The 17,658-nt window shown below is 37.1% G+C and overlaps 1 protein-coding gene across 7 annotated transcripts in view; it reads right to left on the bottom strand.

The window, feature by feature from the left end:
* The window catches only part of ptprua (protein tyrosine phosphatase receptor type Ua), a 317,746-nt gene that overhangs the window by 11,828 nt on the left and 288,260 nt on the right, over positions 1-17,658 (bottom strand). For 5 of the 7 annotated variants that reach the window (XM_051872243.1, XM_051872246.1, XM_051872247.1 and 2 more), the window contains 5 exons: positions 16,978-17,075; positions 15,638-15,754; positions 15,293-15,447; positions 10,065-10,200; positions 5,326-5,475 (listed from right to left, as the gene is read on the bottom strand). In XM_051872243.1, coding sequence (XP_051728203.1) covers positions 5,326-5,475; positions 10,065-10,200; positions 15,293-15,447; positions 15,638-15,754; positions 16,978-17,075 — 656 coding nt within the window. The remainder of the gene's footprint in view (positions 1-5,325; positions 5,476-10,064; positions 10,201-15,292; positions 15,448-15,637; positions 15,755-16,977; positions 17,076-17,658) is intronic. The other 2 variants (XM_051872244.1, XM_051872248.1) reach the window with 1 other exon arrangement.

Raw genomic sequence — 17,658 nt, 5'->3', positions numbered from 1 at the left:
GCGGGGTTAATGAATCGATTGCCTCAGGGCTCCATGGAGGAGCGGGAGTACTGTGCTCTCTCATGGGAGAGGGGCGCCTTCAGAGGCACAAGCTGGTTGTCAGGGCCTCTTTCCCGAAGCCTTCTTTGAGAGAAGAATGATCCTCAGATCCATCTTCTATTGCGTTGGCTTCGGGTGAGAGCACTGTCTCGACCCCCAGACTCTCTTAGGTGGGGCTCAAGCTGCAATGCTCTCTTTTTGCTGTTGTCAATGTGAGGAGCTGGGCACAGATGGCTGGGGCTGCTCCCTGGCAGCAGCTCCTCTGAAACGGCGCTGATTGTTTCTTCGCCTCCTGAAATCGCTCGACGACTGTGCTGACAGCGCTGCTGAAAAAACCAGACGGCGAGAGTGGGGCACCAAGGAGTAAAGCTTTATCCCTCTCCTTAATGCCTGAGAGGTTCAACCAAAGGTGCCTCTCCGTTGCCACCATGGCTGCCTTTGAGCAGCCAATAGCACGGGCCGTCTCTTTGGTGGCACGGAGAGAAAGATCGGTAGCCAGGCGCAGCTCTTTAATAGCGTCGGGTCCCGTAACTTGGCCCTCGTTGAGGTCCTGAAGCAGGTCAGCCTGATAAGCTTGAAGCACTGCCATAGTGTGTAGGCAAGTGCCCGCCTGCCCTGCTGCCATATATGCCTTACCCACCATCAAAGAAAGTATCAATCGGCTTAGTGGGTAATGTCTGAGTTTTTAGGGATGATGCAGCGTCAGAGGAGAGATAGGCAACGAGTCTCTTCAACCCCGGGCATCATCCCATAGCCGTTCTCTTTAAGTCTCATGATCGAAGAATAATAATGACCAGTGAGACTCGATATGTGGGAAGAGAACGACTTGCTCCAGGATCTCGACACCTCGGTGTGGAGATCTGGGAAAAATGGCAAACCCCGACATGGAGGTTGTGATCTCGTTTGCAGGAAGTGCTCATCTAATTTGCTTCTCTTCAGCGCTTCTTGGCCGGCCAATCATTATTTAATTTCGCCATGGCATAAGTTACAACCTCCATCATATTGCAGGGATAGGGCTGGCGAGTCACTCAAATCACCCGCTTCAATACTGAGGACATCCAATTCCTCAGAACTGGATACACCATACGTACACACACAGAGTGCGCAACACCAATCAGAACTGGACTAGATACACACATGCTTCAGACACGCTCACGCTGAAGGCGTTCCCCAAAGCGTCATCATCGACGCAGCGCGAGTTCACTCAAAGGGGAACATTTGTTATGTGAAATAGCCTATTCAGGGCAGTACTAAATACTAAGAAAAATTATGACCCCTCTTTTTTTAAAGCTGCAGTCTGTATGTTTTGCCTCTTTGTCGCCATCTCTGTTCGAAACCTACAATTGCAGTTATTTGTGGAATTATCATCTTTAGGTGGGTTGTGCATTGGCATGGCTCATCAGTGCGGATGAATCTAATGCTTTGCGGAGAATGTGTGGCTGTCAGTCACCGCAACGGTGAATACCGTACAGGTACTTCGGAATCACAGATTGTAGACTTGGAAATATGACAAAAATAAGAATTTTCAGAATTGTCATCTGAACAAGTAAGTAACAAATATGCCACTTTTGTTTTGACCAACTGAAAAAAAAAAAAAAAGCATTATAATAAATCGCCCTACCAATGGTGATTATATCTAACGATGGCTTAGCTCATATCACATCATACCATGCAAATTATTATTATTGTTATACTTTGTTCTTAAATTGTTAATGTTAACAACATCAACATTGCGTGACTGTGTATTTAGTGTGTATTAGCCTTACCTGTATACCTGTAGATTTCAATTTCTGTACAGTCTAATCTCTAATTGTCCATTTGTCATACCAATCCACCATCAAAATGATAAGATTAACTATTCCAGCTGCTGTGAGAAAAGGCTAAAAATGATCCGCCACCTGCAGCATCCTCACATGATATAGCCTCCTAGCTGGAACTCATTCTTTATGTAAACAGACATGACGTAATGACGCAAAGATGAATGGCGGCATGTTCGAATTTCTCATGGAAACCTACCAGTACCACTCGAATTAGAAAACATTATTACAAGCTTACTGTTGTGAATAGGGCTAAGGTAAGGAGATAGTTTTGAACACTGGCTGGTTATATACTTGCTCAAAAATTGATTTTCGATTATTTTTATCCAAAAAAAGTTCTGGACGGCAGCTTTATTTAATTAATTAATTATTATTTAACATTTTGCAGATTCTGCAAGGTGTATTTTAAATTATGACCTCAACTGTAGATAGATGCAGTGAAAAGAAACTCTTTTTGCCTTGGGCAAATCATGGCTACAAAGCTTAATGGCTGAAAATAAATGTAGACTGGTCACATATGAATACTTATGCTATGAGCCTTGAGGTGAATGAATCAAACTGAGAATTATGCAGATTATTACACTTGATGGGAAAAGTACTTCAGTTCTGATTGGTTCTGACAGCACAAATGGGACATTACAATTATGATTATTAAGATTACATTGGATAGCTGTGCGATCAGGAGGACAAGGACAGGTAGACACTCTGAGAGCATTAGGCATATAGCCATTAATAGCTTAATATTAAAACATACATGCAGAACTGTAAGATGAGGGAACACCTCATTAAACCCTCTCTAAATTAACGAAAATAGATGCTACAGCTGGTTGATTTCAAAGTTTGAGCTGTGAGTTAGTATGCAGCACTTAACCTGGATGAAACAAAGCAACATGATTTGCATAAATCCCAGGTGCTGTACATGCACTATGACAGCCATTGTGATTTTAATGAAAATACCATAAAATTAATACAATTCAAACAAACCACATATTGTCAGGAGAATGTGAGTGGTGCTTGACCGTGCTACCAGATGTTACCAGCTTTCCTACTATTGCTCTCGAGTTTTTACCGCATTGCTAGGCATCATCATGGTGGTTGATATGGTGCTATGGATCATTGCTAGGTGGCTTTACTCGATCAAGTAAAAAAAGTCTATATGATACTATGATGCATTTCTTTCTATTAGATTTTTTTTTTTTTTTTTATATTTATATTTAGCTTAAATTAAAGGGTTAGTTCACCCAAAAATGAAAATTCTGTCATTAATTACTCATCCTCATGTCATTCCAAACCAGTAAGACCTTCGTTCATCTTCGGAACACAAATTAAGATATTTTTAAGACGTATCTCATTATTGGCTGGCTCCTGCATTAGCATCGCACGCATGCACTGTGCTGCTCACGTGAACAGCATCAGCCAATACTGAGCCGGCGTTCAGACGTAGAACCTGGAAGCGCTGAACGTAAACAGCGTAGAAGAATGACACAGAACAGAAGATATTGCTGTATAAAGTCGTTATTTTTGTTTTGTTTTTGCGCACAAAAAGTAATATTGTTGCTTCATAAAATTAAGTTTGAACCACTGCAGTCATGTGTACTGTTTTAGCAATGTCTTTAGTACCTTTCTAGACTTTGAAAGTTAAATTGCTGTCTATGGAAGAGTCAGATACCTCTCGGATTTCATCAAAAATATCTTAATTTGTGTTCAAAGATGAAAGTCTTACGGGTGTGGAACGACGTGAGGGTGAGTAATTAATGACAGAATTTTCATTTTTGGGTGAACTAACCCTTCAATTTTAATTTCAGTTTTAGTAACTTTAGTACGTCAAATTAAACTTATTTTATTTCATTTAGTTGCCACGGTAACATTTCTAATTTGCCCTAATTTTTCATGTAATATTTATATACATTTTATTTAAGCTTTATTTTAATTAACTAAAACAAATTTTAATAGTTGTAGTTTTAGCTAACAATAAAACAACTGCTCTACATAAACAGTAACTCAAATCCCTATTTAATGTAAGTCTGTAAGATTGTTTTGCTTGTCTTCTAAATTAACTGGTTTTATTCAAGTCAAAAATATTATTTAACACCTACTGAATAAACCTAAATACATTAATTTATACAAACAAAACATTTTTATATTATATCATATTTTTATTATTATAAATAATAATACTAATAATGTATGAGGTTTTAATCTCTTGCTTCAGTGCTCAGTGCTCCTAATTTTCCCAAAGACTACTCCAATTGCATCACAGAATCTCAGATCATTTTTCACTTATATGGTTATGCATTTGTTATGTTTGGTCTCATTGTGTGGTCATAGGTTTTCATATCCTATGATCTGTGCATTTTTTAGAATATATATCTAACTTTTTAATTTGTCAGTGTATTTCGCAATACCTCCACTTGGACCAATCTCAGCACGCAATCTCTTCCTGGGTCTTAGCAATGAGATGTAGTCAATGTACTTGAACAAGTACTATCCACAATGCATTAGCAGAGTCCACAACATTACGCCAGGCTGTAATTAGACTATAATCAGCAGTAATATTGCTGGATATTAACTTGCTAAAAAAAAAAAAAAAAAAAAGAAGAAGAAGAAGAAGAATAGGCAATAGGCATAATAATGTTTTTCTCGGCTCAGGGGTCACAAAAATGATACATCCTTTGATTCTTCTACACTACATCATTTGAAAGAATGATTTTGCAAAAAAGAGACTCTATTCAACATTTGAGAGTTCCAGGGTCAGTTTTGTAAGAATGCTGTGAATAAATTGACCCTGGAACAGGTGCAGCTTCTTTGAAACCCATAAAGCAACTCAAATATATGTGCACAGTTGACTTCTAAAATGACTTAGTGCTACTTGAGAAACAGCCATTCAAACTAGAAAATAATGTGTATTGGCTCAGTTTGCTCAGTTGAAAGGTTGTGTGCACAACAGAATGTGGTGTAACTGGCTCCAGTTCTCTCCTGAAATGTACTCACCTGAAACTCTTCTCAAAGATTAGCTCAAGTAGGAAAAAACTCAGGTTACAACTTTTTACAGTGAACTATGATAAATCATATAACCAGTGAAACTAACTGTTATAGATATAACTATCTGTTGTAAGATCTGAACATGTAAGCAGCTAAATAAAACGCATTTTACAACTAGTGATCTGTTATAACATAACATGTCTTTTTCAAGATAAGATGTGTATTTGAACAAAAGCTAAACACCGTAAAAATGTAACTAATCCTAACCAACTAAAAACATGCTAAAAATCCAAGCCAATCGCAATCAACTGCTTACTAAAATCAGTCTATGTAAGTTTCTTTTTAAATTTTGATATTGCAATACATATTGGTTAGCAACAAACCATTAACTACGTCAAATCCACCATATAAAGTTAGGATAAACTTTTTTTATTTGTTTATTTCGAGTCATTTGTCCTCAATTCATTCACTCCTGAATATGACTCACCTGAAACTCTTCTCGAAGTTGAGAGGTGTTGGTCTGAGAATCCACACTCAACATGTCCTTATAGGTAAGCGCAAACTCACTAATAGGGATGGCGGTCTCTCCACACAGACAGGCCTCTAGTATAGCATCATGAATGAATATATACTGCTCCTAAAATCAGAGAGAGAGAGATTGACACAGAAAGAGTCAGTTCAGGACCTACTATGACAGAAAACTGCTTCAAAGAAATGAGGTCATGTCAAAACTTGCAAGATGCAATGTCCAATTATTTGCTTTCATCTGGCTTTAATTAAAAACGATGTGACAAAATGTCAGAGAGATTAATTGAGGGGACAAATATTAGCTTAATTTAGCAGTGTAGGAGGGAAATGTCAAAGTTAATCAAATCTATAGTCCCACGTAAAGATATACAACACTCATCTACAAATGGCCATCGGTGCAATGACTTGAGACCAAATAAATTGTGGTATATGACAATACTTGTCTATAGAGATACTAGAAATAATTATCAGAAATTTTCTGAAGAAAATTTGAGTGATGCTTGCTCATGCAAACAATCTGCCATGGCTTTATGAGTTTTCTGGATGGTTGCCAGAGTTTTGCAATGGGGTAGTTCAAGTATTTAGAGTTTATGTGGTTTCTAGGGTGTTCGGGTGGTTGCTTACTGACCTAAGTAGCCCAGGCTCATAGGAAAAACATGCCAATGGTGACATTTCTGCAAAATTATACAAACCCGATTCCAAAAAAGTTGGGACACTGTACAAATTGTGAATAAAAAAGGAATGCAATGATGTGAAGTTTCAAATTTCAATATTTTATTCAGAATACAACATAGATGACATATCAAATGTTTAAACTGAGAAAATTTATAATTTTAAGGGAAAAATAAGTTGATTTTAAATTTCATGGCATTTCAGTACCCGGATCCTTCTTCTACGCAGCCATGATGTTGTAATTGATGCAGTATGTGGTCTGGCATTGTCATGTTGGAAAACGCAAGGTCTTCCCTGAAAGAGACAACGTCTGGATGGGAGCATATGTTGTTCTAGAACTTGGATATACCTTTCAGCATCGATGGTGCCTTTCCAGATGTGTAAGCTGCCCATGCTACACGCACTCATGCAACCCCATACCATCAGAGATGCAGGCTTCTGAACTGAGCGCTGATAACAACTTGGGTTGTCCTTGTCCTCTTTAGTCCGGATGACATGGCATCCCAGTTTTCCAAAAAGAACTTCAAATTTTGATTCGTCTGACCACAGAACAGTTTTCCACTTTGCCACAGTTTATTTTAAATGAGCCTTGGCCCAGAGAAAACGCCTGCGCTTCTGGATCATGTTTAGATATGGCTTCTTTTTTGACCTATAGAGTTTTAGCCGGCAACGGCGAATGGCATGGTGGATTGTGTTCACCGACAATGTTTTCTGGAAGTATTCCTGAGCCCATGTTGTGATTTCCATTACAGTAGCATTCCTGTATGTGATGCAGTGCCGTCTAAGGGCCCGAAGATCACGGGCATCCAGTATGGTTTTCCGGCCCTGACCCTTACGCACAGAGATTGTTCCAGATTCTCTGAATCTTTGGATGATATTATGCACTGTAGATGATGATAACTTCAAACTCTTTGCAATTTTTCTCTGAGAAACTCCTTTCTGATATTGCTCCACTATTTTTCGCCGCAGCATTGGGGGAATTGGTGATCCTCTGCCCATCTTGACTTCTGAGAGACACTGCCACTCTGAGAGGCTCTTTTTATACCCAATCATGCATGTTACCAATTGACCTAATAAGTTGCAAATTGGTCCTCCAGCTGTTCCTTATATGTACATTTAACTTTTCCGGCCTCTTATTGCTACCTGTCCCAACTTTTTTGGAATGTGTAGCTCTCATGAAATCCAAAATGAGCCAATATTTGGCATGACATTTCAAAATGTCTCACTTTCAACATTTGATATGTTATCTATATTCTATTGTGAATAAAATATAAGTTTATGAGATTTGTAAATTATTGCATTCCTTTTTTATTCACAATTTGTACAGTGTCCCAACTTTTTTGGAATCGGGTTTGTATTACATGCTTCTTGCACGTTTTGCGAAATATTCAAAGTGAAATGTCCAGTGAGTACAGTGAGCTTTTTTAGCTTGCTTCTACAAGTCTGTACCAGGTGAGTTACCGATCAAGTTTAATATATCAGAAAAGCCATACTGTACAAGCGCAAAATAAGTCTTTATTAATCGATAATCAGCCCATGTAAGCATTATTTGTGTGAAAAGGAATAAAAGTTGTTGCTGTTTTTGTCACTAGTGTTAATTTCAGATGAAAACGTCCATGAATTGTACTTTTTGTATAGGTACATTTTTGGGGTTTGCAAAAATGTAGGAGGTGTTGAGGTGTTGTTCAGGACAAACTGCATAATGAAGTTTAATTGAGTAAGGTATTTAGAAAAATCTGTAACCGTAAATATGAACAACAGAAACAGTGATGCTTGCCTTATTAAACAAGCATTATAGAGACATAAGTGTCCTTAATTAGACTGCTAAATTCCTTTATTTTGATTCTGCTTTACTCATTCAATCTGTCCTTTTATCAGAGGGTTAAAGGTCAGGAATGAGTTTTCTGTTTGATCTCTGCTGAGGAAGTACACTAGGCTGGCTTTCAACTTGGTATAGTCAATTCATATATCATAAGCAGCAGTGTGTAATAGTGAGGGCAGAGATCTCTTATGCATTATAAAGCAGTCTAGACAGCAAGACGTGTTTCATGGCCTTGCTTTTGTCTTTAAAAGCATTCTTGTTATATTAAGCGAACAGTGATTATACATTAAATTATGGTTTCTTCTTTGTTGTCCAGCCTCTTGAGGGTTTACTTGAATAGAAAATATATTCACAGCTACTTTTGTCCATCAGCTTATTAACATGCAGTTCACCAACTCATTCTCTGTCTTTCATAACTGAATGAATTTGAGGGGAAATAATAAAATGAGAATATAAATTATTCAAAAGTAACACATTTTTATACAAAATGCATTTTTAATGTCTAAATCTCTTTTACCAGGAAACCTCAGAGAAACTTGTGTTCTAGGCCTATTTTGTATACTTGTTTGTGTAAAGAATATAGAGAAGTTAAAAGCAAGACAAAATAGAAAACTGGAAGTTGTCATGAAATATTTCATATAATGTAGCATTCAACCAACTACTGCACTTATGATAGATATAAAAAGCAACATTAATTTCCATTCTCAGCTCATTTTACTTCCGTAAACTGTATGTCCAAGTGAAACAGGATATTCAGTGAGAGAAGAAAAAAAAGAAAAAAAATGGGGGACTTGATTTTATCTATCAGTAATTTAGTAGTTCATTAAGTTTAGCCATTAAAGCTAGGGTGAACAGTTTTGTAGAAGCTACCAATAGCAAACTAGCTTTGAAAGCACAAAAGGGGAAAATATCCCACCCTCCTTTCAGAGCTCTCCAAAGCTATGTCTCCTTCAAAACACATGAACGCGCACTTCCAAAACAAAGTCTGCAAAGCATTATGTAGACATTATGTCATCTAATAATTACAGCAATTACAACATGCCGTGAACGCAGCATAAAGTCATTTGGATCACTAGGAGCTATAAAAGGTGGCTGCTGTTTGTTTGCGATGCGTTGTGACTAGTAATGTGTCTACAACTCTGCTTAGCCTCATGGCTTAAAGCCGACTTGTGTATGTTTCAAAGATGCACATCCAAATTTGGGAAACAACAACATTCATATTATTTAAATGAACTCTGATGTCAAATGAACTCAGGTAAGCACAAAGGGGCCCTATCATACACCCAGCGCAATGTGGCGCCTGGCTCGACGCAAGTGTTTTTTTGCTAGTTTCAGCCTGACGCAGTTATTATTTTCACGTCCTGCGCCACGTTGTTTAAATAGCAAATGCACTTGCGTTCATTTGTGCGTCCATGGGCGTGCTGGTCTGAAAACGAGGTGTGCTCAGGCGCATTGTAGGCGCATTGCTATTTTGAGGCAACTGAAATAGACTGTGCCATTGACCAACTGAAACCTGGTCTAAAGTCAATGGCGCAATATTTGTTTTGTTATTTAAAGAGTGCGTTAGTAATATGCACCTATATGCGGGTGCACAACACGCATTCGCTCTGCTTATTATACACACAGGGAGCACACACATAACTTGCCAAATATTAAAAATAAAAGGATTACAATGTAAAAGATTATTATTGTGTGCATAAGGATAGAAATGTTTCGGTGGAATCCGGCTTGTCCCGTAGATGGGCTGCTTGTGCACTTTAACCTCGCACACGAGCAGATCTGTTTCCTCACTATAGATGCGTTCAGTTTTTCCGCTTGCAAATTCCGCCTTGTAAATAGCGAATCCGCCATGGCGCGAGTGCAACTGGCTTTTAAAGGGAAGGGGAGATGAGACTCTGATTGGTTTATTTCACTTTACGCCCAAAACACACCCATTACTCATTAAAAGAATAGGGACAACTCAGTTAGACCGTGCGGCAGGCGCGCTAACCATTTTACCCGTTGTTAAACTAGCAAAAGTGGATTCGGACACACCTTAAGTGCACTTGCGCCGTGCGCTTTAGACCATGCGCTTAGATCTTTAAAATAGGGCCCCAAGAGTGCTAGTGTGAAAAAATCTAGCTAAAATTGCCAACCTAGTTTAGTTGGATGACTACTTGATTAATGTGACCCATTCTTCTGTTTCTGATAACTAGTTTTCTTACCTCAGTCTGGATCATATTAATACGTCGTGAGCAGAGTGTCTTCACACAGTTATAGATGTCCACCACACCCTCACACTCCGCCATATCCAGCATCACGTCCAAAACTATGTAACAGCCGGTACGGCCAGCGCCCATACTGTAGACAGACAAAAAAAAAGGCTGAAGGAATAATGTCATGGCACTATTGTAACTCTGTGTACGCATTCACAAATGGGCAGTTTTAAGTAAAGGTGCTTCACAAATGGAGTTCAGTCAATTCCTGATTACGGATTACTTACAGGGCTGTAAAAAACTACCACAGCTCTTTCAAGCAGAACATTCAAGAGGAGACTAAAACAACCTGCAACTGCCACAGTTAATTAACCCAGCTTCCAACCTGAATAATCTTTACGCTTGAACTTGAGTTGACTCTCCACCTTTATAACTGTGGTGGTACCATGATACAGTGATGTTATCAGTTGGTAAAACAATTATACTTTGATATTTACTTTGATATATTGAAATTAACACTGGCAACCTAACAAATGCGGGTGAAAATCAGCTGTGGTGGGTAAAACTTATCAACTCTCTAGCAAATTAGGTGTGTTATGATTCATAAATTACGTCCTCCTACCAGGTGCCTCTAACATTAGCAAAATAAAGTGCACACTGGATGAGAAGGGCCACATCTTTAAAATTCTGATTGATTTCTATGAGTATCCACACAACACTTTATTTATTTATTTATGTAGGCTGGTAAAAGTTCTGATTTGCTTACAGATTACTGATTCTGAATGATTATTAACATATTTATACACCATGGTACTTAAAAAGTACTCCAATGTATTTCAAAGAATTCATTGGTACTACTATCCAGGTAATGTCTAATAACATGATATTACCATGGTGATTTGTGCAGTAAGAAAATGGAATGTGGGCTGGATTGGCCTTCATGGCAGTGAGGCATACGGTCTACTAATGAAGTGTGCAAAAGAGAAAAAAAATCTCCCAGAAAATCTTAAATGAAGCAATGCTTTAGTTTAATTAAAAGATAAAGCAATAGTGTTAAAGCACATAATAGTGGAGAGATAAACCGAGGAATACATTACAACATTTAACTTGCACAAAATATGTTACATTTTCAGGATAAATGTGGACCAATGTCTTTGGAGACTCAAGCTAACTGAAAACGTGACTGATAATGCTGTCGCTTGAGAAGAAATTTCACACGTGATACTTACATGAACGTTTCAACAATGTTCAGGGATAATTCACTGAATTGGTTTTCTGTCCAATTTAGTTTTATCTGATACATAAATGTCTTTTGTATGAATAAGTGAGACTGGGGGACACAAACACGTCCTTGGACTGGTGAACTGCAGGTGCAAGCATTTTTTCCTCTTTATAATGGACAGCAGATGCATGGAAAATATTAAATATCTGCATTTCATCAAAAGAAAGAACATGCTTTCATATTTGAGATCTGAAAGAACTGACATTGCCTTAAGACGAGAAATGCATTTTTTCAAAGGTGAAGAGGAGCCACTAAAACTCAGAAGAGACTGCTTAACAGTTGGAGTGGTTAGAATTGTTCAGTAAAAATTAAACTCTGTAAATGAATTCTACTGCTTTCAGCTAATTGGATAGTATATTCTGTATACCAACTATTTTTATTTGTAAACAGTATGCAGTATAAAACAATAAATCGATCTAGAGGACTAATATACATATATATATATATATACATATATATATATATATATATATATATATATACACATATTTTATATATATATATATATATATATATATATATATATATATTTTATTTTTTTTTCTCTCTAGTTCACGTAGGCCATAATTATTGGCACCCAATTATTGCAACCTCCTTTTGCCAAGATAACAGCTCTGAGTCGTCTTCTATAATGCCTGATGAGTTTGGAGAACACCTGACAAGAGATCAGAGACCATTCCTTCATGCAGAATCTCTACAGATCCTTCAGATTCCCAGATCCATGTTGGTGCTTCTTCTCTTCAGTTCACTCCACTCATTTTCTATAGGGTTCAGGTCAGGGGACTGGGATGGCCATGGCAGAAGCTTCATTTTGTGCTCAGTGACACATTTTTGTGTTGGTTTTGATGTTTGTTTTGGATCATTGTCCTGATGGAAGATCCAACCATGGCCCATTATTGGATTTCTAGCAGAAGCAGTCAGGTTTAGATTTTTTATCTGTTGGTATTTGATAGAATCCATGATACCATGTATCTGAACAAGATGTCCAGGACCTCCAGCAAAACAAATAGGCCCACAGCATTAAAGATCCAGCAGTATATTTAACCGTGGGCATGGGGTACTTTTTATCCCTGTTTGCACCAAATCCATCCTGTGGGTTTGCTGCCAAAAAGCTCTTTTTTTAGTTCCATCTGACCATAGAACCAGGTCCCTTTTGAAGTTCCAGTCTTGTCTGACAACTGAATATACTTGAGTTTGTTTTGGATGAGCGAGGAGGATTTTTCTTGAAACCCTCCCAAACAACTTGTGGGGATGTAGGTGCTGTTTGATAATTTTTTTTTTTTTAGGCTTTCTGAGACTCAAGACTCAACTAATCTCTGCAATTCTCCAGCTGTGATCCTTGGAGAGTCTTTGGCCACTCAAACTTTCCTCCTCCCCACGTATCAGGACGATTTAGAGACACGTCCTCTTCCAGGCAGATTTGTAACATCTTTAGTTGATTGGAACTTCTTAATTATTGTCCTGATGGTGGAAATGGGGATTTTCAATGCTTTAGCTATTTTCTTACAGACACTTTCTATTTTGTAAAGCTCAACAATCTTTTACTGCACATCAGCAAATATATATATTCTTTGGTTTTACTCGTTGTGATGAATGATTAAGGGAATTTGGCCTTTGTGTTTCCTCATGTTTATACTCCTGTGGAACAGGAAGTCATGGCTTGGACAATTTCATGTTTATGATCACCCTGGTGTGCTAAAAAAAAAAAAAAAAAATGTAAATATGAATGGGAATACATTTCAGAGATATTTTACTCATAAGAATTTCTAGGGGTGCCAATAATTGTGGCCAACATGTATTGGAGAAAAAAACATTTATTTCATAATGTGAGTTTCCCCTCACTTTCAATTGTTTTACTTCGATGAAATTTTAGAATTTTGTGAATTTTTTGAATGAAAGATCAAAAGGATTAACAATATTTGTGGAGGGCTGTGTATATATATATATATATATATATATATATATATATATATATTCTATCTATATATATATATATATATATATATATATATACACACATATATATATATACACACATATATATATATACACACACATATATATATATACACACACATATATATATATACACACACATATATATATATATATATATTCTATCTATATATATATATATAGATTGTTTGCCCTCATAGTTCACTTACAAGGTTTGTAGGCCTACTGTAAATTTGCTTGACTATTAAAGGTGGGATATTTTTTTTCCTTTTGAAAGAGTGATCCGACATAAAAGCTCACTTTCAGCAGTTAATTCATCTATGGTTCGTAATATTTCTAAAAGATTTCTGCTCGTTGTAAATCAGATAAAGATAAATTAGCACAGTACCAGAACGCAATGAGAGCGACTGCGTGTGTGAATTAGTCATACCATCTCTCTATTAATTGTGAAGCTGTGGGTTGTAAATAGTTACTTCAAAAGTAGAAAAATATATGCTATAATAACTTTTGAGTTTCTAAGCTACTTTAGTGATAAATCACATGACAGCGCTGACAACTAGTTTCTGCTCCTCAGTGCGCGCGATCTTCATGTTTTGTGCAGCTATTGTTACTGTTTGTATGAGTGTTTGTGCCACAATGCAGCTGCGCAAGCATGGTAGCTCGATATAATAATACACATCCGATCGTCTAAATCGCTTGAATGTCTAAAGTGGCAAACCTTAAAACACATACAACTGACAAAGTTTAGTTAAGACGCAACAAGGCTCACCGCTCGCGCGCGTCTTTGTGTGTTTACTCTGCGTTCACCTTCGTGTTGACTGGACTGGGCGGAGTCACGTGGCTACACACGCGGTAGTATGTTTTTAAGTGGGAAGTATTAACAGGATTTAAAAAAGCGAAAAAACCAACATGGGAAAATTACGGCGGTTAGAGGTTCTGAAATTTGGTTTCGATTACTTTTCGATTAATCGTCCAGCCCTAATATATATACAGTCAAACCAAAAATTATTCAGACATTTTTGATATTTTTGATATATTTTTACTAGTGGGTGCAGGACAGTGGGTATAGTTCATTTATGTAAGTGAGGATAGCAAAATAAAGTAAACTGTGACATATTATACCCAAAAATTCTTCATACAGTGGACTACCAGTAAAATTGACCATGTTTTGCTTAAGTGTTATCTGACATAATTAATATATATATATATATATTAAAACCAAAATTTATTCAGACACCTTGAACATTTCATTCATTAATACAGTTTATTCACTATAGTTTAAAAAAAAAAATGGTAATAAAATATGACAAGATCTCATAGTTAAACTGTGTCAGAAAAAAATAATCTTAATTATGTCAGATAACACTTAAGCAACTGAACTATATATATATAGTTCAGTCATGAAACTCTAGATGGCGCAGGTTGATAAGTCCTTTACACTCAGTCTGCATGCAATCACATCATTACTACATGGCAAAAGCTGACTGGCCTCTGCTGATCCTGCAGCCAATGAGATTGCTTGCTTAACATTTGGTTTAGTGTTTGCAGTAAGCTAGTCCTGCAGCATGCTATTAGAGTACCTCTGAAAACCTCCACCTCCCCCAGCTCCACCTGCCTAAATCTGCTACAAGATTTATGTATGTCTATTAATGCAGCAGCAACATCGTACATGCTCACAGCAGCGTGTCTGTCTGATTCCATACTTGTTCTGCAGCAGCAGCAATATTCAACAGCAGCAGCAGTGTATCAGATCTGGTCTAGCCAAGACCAAATACATTAACACTGCCATATTCATTAGCATGCTAAAACTGAGTTGTCATGATTGAACTATAACACACACACACACACACACACACACACATACACTTAAGTTACCTATATTAAACTGTTACAAAAAACAGCATAATACATAAATACATAAGTCTATTACATTGTAGCAACATAGTAATAAGAAAATTTAAACTAAAATCTGTAAGTACAGGAAGTAATGCTTGATTACCTGCAGTGGACAACCACTGGCCCAGCATCGGGCGGTGTGGAGGCTTTGACCCGACGGAGAAAGGCCAACAGTCCTGTGGCATGATACGGGACACCATGCTCCGGCCAAGATGTAAAGTGGAATTGGCAAACTTCATGCTTGGCTGGGTAACCCCGCTAATAAAGCACAAATAAACAATAATATATATATATATATATATATATTTTTTACTTCTTTCTATATCTTTTTTTAAATTTTTTTCATCATTTTAGCAGAATACCAGATGGACAATAGCTTCATTCACAAATTTACATTTCATAACATAAAATCATAGCAAAACATTAACAAACATCTCAACATTCTTACCCGCTCCATGGCGAAGGTGCGTACGGTGTATTCTGCTAGCGTTTCTGTTTTCAGTAGAGTGATTTTAATGTCTCCATAGAGCTCGCTGTCATCTGGCCAGTATTTACAGCACTTCATCTGAACCAAACACGCACACACACATACATACACAGATCCAATTAACGCACAAGAGCAATAGCAATCAACTTCAGGAGTTACACAATCAATTACCATTACTACACAAAAAACCCTTAAAAATTACAGTAATTTGTTACAGCCAATGTTACTATTTTTTCTCAAATCTTATTTACAGTACAATTTGGTTTAATCCTTAAATGTTGATTTAATACTAATCATAAGCATTTCTTTTTCCAAAGACAAATACATTCATACAAATTAAAGAGATTATTTATTATCATATTTAATCAATATATTTCTTTAGACTCAAGACAAAACGTTATTTAATTTAGGTCAATATATATATATATATATATATTTTTTTTTTTTTTTATTGCCTTTTTACAAATTAATTTCAACATATTCAAAAGCTAATTTAGCAAAGTAGGATAAAACTAAATAAAAACTAAACTAGTCAGTGTTTAATTTGGTTTATTTACTATAAATAAAGACAACTGCGAAAGAAGAAAAATAAACCGCAATCTTCACTGCAGTCAGTAAATATAGCGAGAATATGTTCTTCATAGACAAAAAAAGCTTTAAACCAAAAACTGCAATTTCAGTTAGAGCAATACACTGTATATCATTTATATAAAAAAAATGATATGGTCACTTCACTTTCTTCAGTGTACTATCACAATGCTTGAAGGGGGAACTACTGTAATATGTAAAAGTATTTATGGTGTATTTGTGAATAACTGCATGCTGAGGCATGCTAATTTGACATAAATTACAAAAATCTAAATTTTGTTAACTATAGACTCTGCTAAAATATTATAGTTACTACCACATAAAACTGTAATACTACAATAAAACTGTGGTAACTTGGTTGAAGGCAATAAATAAATAAAACCAAATGACTGAAACAATCTGAAAGCTTCTTAAAAAGAAATCCTATATTAATTTACTATGATGTTACAGTACTAACAAAAACTGTAATAACCATGGTATTTTGGAGGAAATGGGACAAAAGAAAGTGCAATTAAATGCAAGATGGTTAGAGCGATAAAAATCATTCATCAGATGGAATGTTCTTTGGCTAATAGGGTGTCTTGGTAAAGTTTATCTTCAGTAATGGTCAGCTGTGGACCGCAGTGGTCAGTGCTTAGTAATAGATGGAGTCCATTAGTGGGCGGAGGGGGCGGCCGGGCAGCCGGAGGCAGAGGTAGAGTTATTCTACTCACTCTCCCCACCTCCACCAGTTTGGTGATCATCACGATGCTGTAGCAGTTCTCCTGCCAAACCATGCGCCAGAAGTCATAGATCATGTCCTGCTTGGGCCCTGCGGAGAGAGAGAAGAATAAGGTTTCATGGAGAATTGTGGGAGGTGAATGATTTGAATGCAGGATAAAGAGTGGATAGAGGTGGTTTTGTGAAATAGCGGGTCGCCACTTGGATGAGGATTACATAAGAAAAGAGAAATGGCAGGCTGCTTGGATGGAAGATCTATCAGTTCATATAGAATGGAGAAACTGTTGGCAGTGAAAATCGAGTGAGTAATAGCAGTAAGAAACTAGATTTCTACATTTTCTAAAGAAAATGTGAGTGGTTCCAAGATGCTAGGGTGTAGTTACTAAGGCAAGTGTTTTCAGTGTACTGCTATGTGGTTGCTAAGATGTTATGAGTGTGTGTGTGTGTGTGTGTGTGTGTGTGTGTGTGTGTGTCTATTTTGAATGCTATGGTGCAAGGCCATCAGAAGGGAATATTGTCCTGAGCCCTGTGATGAGGGGGCCCACAACCTTGTGATGAAGGCCACGCTGTAGCATTCTGGGTGGACTTTAGTGTGTTTCTATGCAGTTGCTAAGTTGTTTGGATTTTTTCTAGCGTGTTTCTATGCTAGGGAGATGCTAGAGCTGCTATAGTGG

This window comes from Ctenopharyngodon idella, chromosome 19 (genome assembly GCF_019924925.1).
Source record: "Ctenopharyngodon idella isolate HZGC_01 chromosome 19, HZGC01, whole genome shotgun sequence".
Lineage (NCBI taxonomy): Eukaryota > Metazoa > Chordata > Actinopteri > Cypriniformes > Xenocyprididae > Ctenopharyngodon > Ctenopharyngodon idella.
This window is presented reverse-complemented; position numbering and strand designations above follow the sequence as displayed.